Source organism: Medicago sativa, chromosome 8 (genome assembly GCF_051527215.1).
Source record: "Medicago sativa cultivar Bolivia chromosome 8, Bolivia_mono, whole genome shotgun sequence".
Classification (NCBI taxonomy): Eukaryota; Viridiplantae; Streptophyta; class Magnoliopsida; order Fabales; family Fabaceae; genus Medicago; species Medicago sativa.
This window is the reverse complement of record NC_140756.1, coordinates 56,745,889-56,749,535: the sequence shown is the minus strand read 5'-3', so window position 1 is coordinate 56,749,535 and position 3,647 is coordinate 56,745,889. Positions and strand designations below refer to the sequence as shown.

The 3,647-nt window shown below is 42.1% G+C and overlaps 1 protein-coding gene across 1 annotated transcript; it reads right to left on the bottom strand.

Moving 5' to 3' along the window:
* Window positions 1-1,502: 1,502 nt before the first annotated feature.
* LOC146899778 (uncharacterized) lies at window positions 1,503-2,573 on the bottom strand. The gene has a single exon (XM_085736855.1). It carries the CDS (start codon window positions 2,571-2,573, stop codon window positions 1,503-1,505), a length of 1,071 nt encoding a protein of 356 aa, XP_085592981.1.
* Window positions 2,574-3,647: the final 1,074 nt, after the last annotated feature.

Below are 3,647 nucleotides of genomic sequence, written 5' to 3'. Positions count from 1 at the left end.
TGCCCTTTCGGGTTTTCAGTCCACCGAGACGCTCATTTTTGCCTAAGCCGCCTTTTCAGGTTTGCGACTTACCGAGCTCTTATTTTTTTGACAAAATATTTCTTGACTGCACCGACATTCATAGGATATGTGTGTTTGTCACCATCCGTAGTTTCAAGAGTTATTGCACATGGGCATTCATAGCTAGGCGTCACTTGCCCTCGAAGTCTGGTTGAAAAGTAGTATAAAGTTCCCTTATTGAGATTCATGAGGACGAACCTTTTTGTTAGAAGCTTGTTTCAAACCTCTTTTGATATGTTTGCACAAGGTTGTCTTGCTTTTAAATTCGATCAAGCTTGGACTTTAGCGGAACTTTTATTGACGGGACTTCGACCTCCACGGGAAACACGACCTCCATGTTGTATATTGGGGAAGTAGGGGGGGTTGCCCCTGTTGAAATGTGTACTGAAGTACAATACTCATGAAGTGTAGACGATAGCATCTCGGGCCAGTCTTTGTAAGCGACTGTCATCTTCTGGACAATCTTCTTGATTTTTGTTTGCAACTTCGACGGCTAAGATGCCCCAGTATGCGAGAGATCTTGTCGGGAGTCTCTTCATTCTCTTCTTCTTCCGCCTCATACACAGGGAATTCAAAGTCGGGAGAGAGTACACAGTTAATGTGTTCAACGGGCTTATCAATGTTTAATCTGCATTTATGTTTGATTTTAGAAAGTGAATGATTGTATGCAGACATTTGGAAAAGATTATTCATTTAAGGTTCTTTGTATTACCATTTTTCCAAAAAAAGCACAAAATAAAACAAAGTTGGGATCAAAACGACCTTTTTATTAATGATGACAATACTTAAAGCAAAAAGCCCTACACAAGTTCACTTTCGTCTCGAGCAGGACGAAAGGATATTTTTGAAAAGCGAAAAGCAACAAACAAACATTAATTGAACGAAAAGCAGCGGAAGGAACGTCAACATCGACCCAATTATGGCTAATCACTCTATGTGACACAATACTAGGTACCGGGATTCGATATCAGATTAGCTTGCACATTTGGATTCAAGTCTGTGAAGGACAAGATCTTGGCTTCGACTAAATCTTAAACTGCATTCCTCAAAGCATAACAGCGCTCAACATCGTGACCTGACGCCCCTTGATGGAAGACACATGAGAGGTCGGCTCTAAACCCTGCTGGCAATTTCTTGGGCATCGGAGGAGGCGGCCTGGTCTGGACATAATTCCCTTTAAGTAAAGATGGGAGCAACTCAACGTACTTCATGGGAATCAGATCAAATCATGTCCTCGAAGCCTGTTGTCGAGGCTGTTGCTGCTGATACGGTTGTTGAGGCTGATAAAGCGGTTGTTGAATGGCATTGGTAGCGGGTGTAATAGCAGCCACTTGTTGATAGGCCATATATTTTTGCTGAGGACGCCCTTTCACCATACTAACCTCCTCCTCTTTCTTTTTCGAACTACTAGCGGGGACACTTTCTTTGACCAATCGTCCTTCTCAGACTCCTTCTTCTAACTGTACACCTATCCCGACCATCTCTGCAAAGTCCTTGGGCGCACTTCCGACCATCTTCACGTAGTAGAACTGATTGAGGGTCTTTAAGAAAAGTTTGGTCATTTCCTTCTCTTCTATACGTGGGCTGACTTGGGCAGCGACATTTCTCCACCGCTGAGCATATTCCTTGAATGTTTCTTTGTCTCCCTGAGTCATAGCCTGAAGATCACTCCGGTCTGGAGCCATGTCTACATTGTAGTTATATTGTTGCACAAAAGCATCACACAAATCCTGGAAAGTTTGGATGCTAGTCTTGTCCAGGTTCATATACCACTTCAAGACGGGATTAGCCAAGCTTTCTTGAAAGAAGTAGATAAGGACCTCATCATCTTTAGCATATGCGGACATCTTCCTTACATACATTGTCAGGTGGTCTTTAGGGCATGAGCTCCCTTTATACTTTTCAAAATCTGGCACCTTGAATTTGTGGGGTATCCGGACGTTTGGTACCAAGCAGAGGTCATAAGCGGTCTTCCCGAAAGTTTCTTTCCCACTGAGAGCTCTCATTTCCCGCTGCAACTCATCATTCTTCTCTTGTAGGTCATCAACCCTGTCATAGGCCCCCACACTCCCAGAATGGAAGATGGGTTCCTCTTCTTGTGGGATAGTATGGACTGCAGGTGCTGAATAGGTTACGGCAGCTGGAGGAATCGACGTAACTTGCTGAGGAACAGGAGTTGTACATTGAAAAGTAGGCATTGGACTTTCACAAGTAGTAGGGTGGGGTATTTCACCGGCAGAAGATGCCATGCCCCAGGGCATGGAGCGTTGTGGTGCAGAGTACTTTGGAGTGTCGACATAAAATGTCCATTCAGGTCCAGTAGAAACTAATGCTTCGACCTCAAAGCTGACAGGCGGAGGAGGGGGTGGTGGAATATGTGTAACTGCCAACAACTTCACCAGATTAGTTAACTCTTCCATCTTTGTCTTCATATCTGCCAACTCATCCAGCTTGGTGTTCACGGTTGTCATCTCTTCCCGGAGTGCCTGACTTTCTTGCTCAAAACGTTCCATTTTCTTCTTAATATTTGCCCGAGTGCCGTACAAGATAGTTGACTGTAACGAATGCGTCGAGCCACTGTTGAGACGGCTTAACCTTTTGTGAAAAGAAGATTTTGTTTGAAACTATGAAATGCAAGATTATGCATGATATGTTTATGCAAAAATAGACACATTTTTTTTATCGAAGGACTTGTCAAAGTAATTGTAGACATCATAAGGAACATTGCTTCATTTGATAATTTGCAGTGTTACAAACCGTTTCCTTAAGAGCAAAAGCAAAGTCAAGGAAAGAGACCCCAACAAAAGCTAAGGTCTGGATAAGACTTTTGAAAATGTATTTCTCGATGTTCCTTTTACAAGGTTCATACTTCTGATGTTTATAAAAACTTATCGAAGTCCTTCGGTATTTAATGAGAAAAAGTTTATGAATGTATGCATGTATGCATTATGCAACAAGAACGGTGAAAACATGGTGAGGTTTAAGTCCATATGTTGGAGTCAAGGTAACACGCCATTTGGTAAGGACTATGGTTTTCAAATGTACCTGTATCACGGGTTCTACCAAGTTCCCAGAGTTATCAACCACTTCCGAACACCATTGGGTTACGGAAATACTTCCGATCCAACATGTTCGTTAGAAAGTCTTGTCTGAGTATAGTATCGCGTATCGACTAAACCAAGATTACTCATGATTAGCCATCGCACTACGTCCTAAAAGGCCAAAAGGGGTTTATAGGTAACTAAAGGTCCTCAACTTCGACGGTCACTTGAAAATAACATGCCAAACACGAATACTCATGCCAACATAGTATATTTCCAAGATCCCTTAGTTGAGTGGGGTTATCACATGTGTCACAAACCAAAATTCACTCTTGGCAAGGCACTATGATTATACCACCGTCCTATCTTAAATTTCTCTCAAGTCCGGGTGTAGGACTTATCTCACCACTCACGTTTTAAGAAAGGAGAAAGAAGAAGGAAGAACAAATATACACGTAATTTCCATCTTTTATTTTTTGATTTTTTTTAAGCAAGTTTAAAGCACAAAATTTTAAATAAAGCCAAGTTAGGCTTAACCCACTTAAG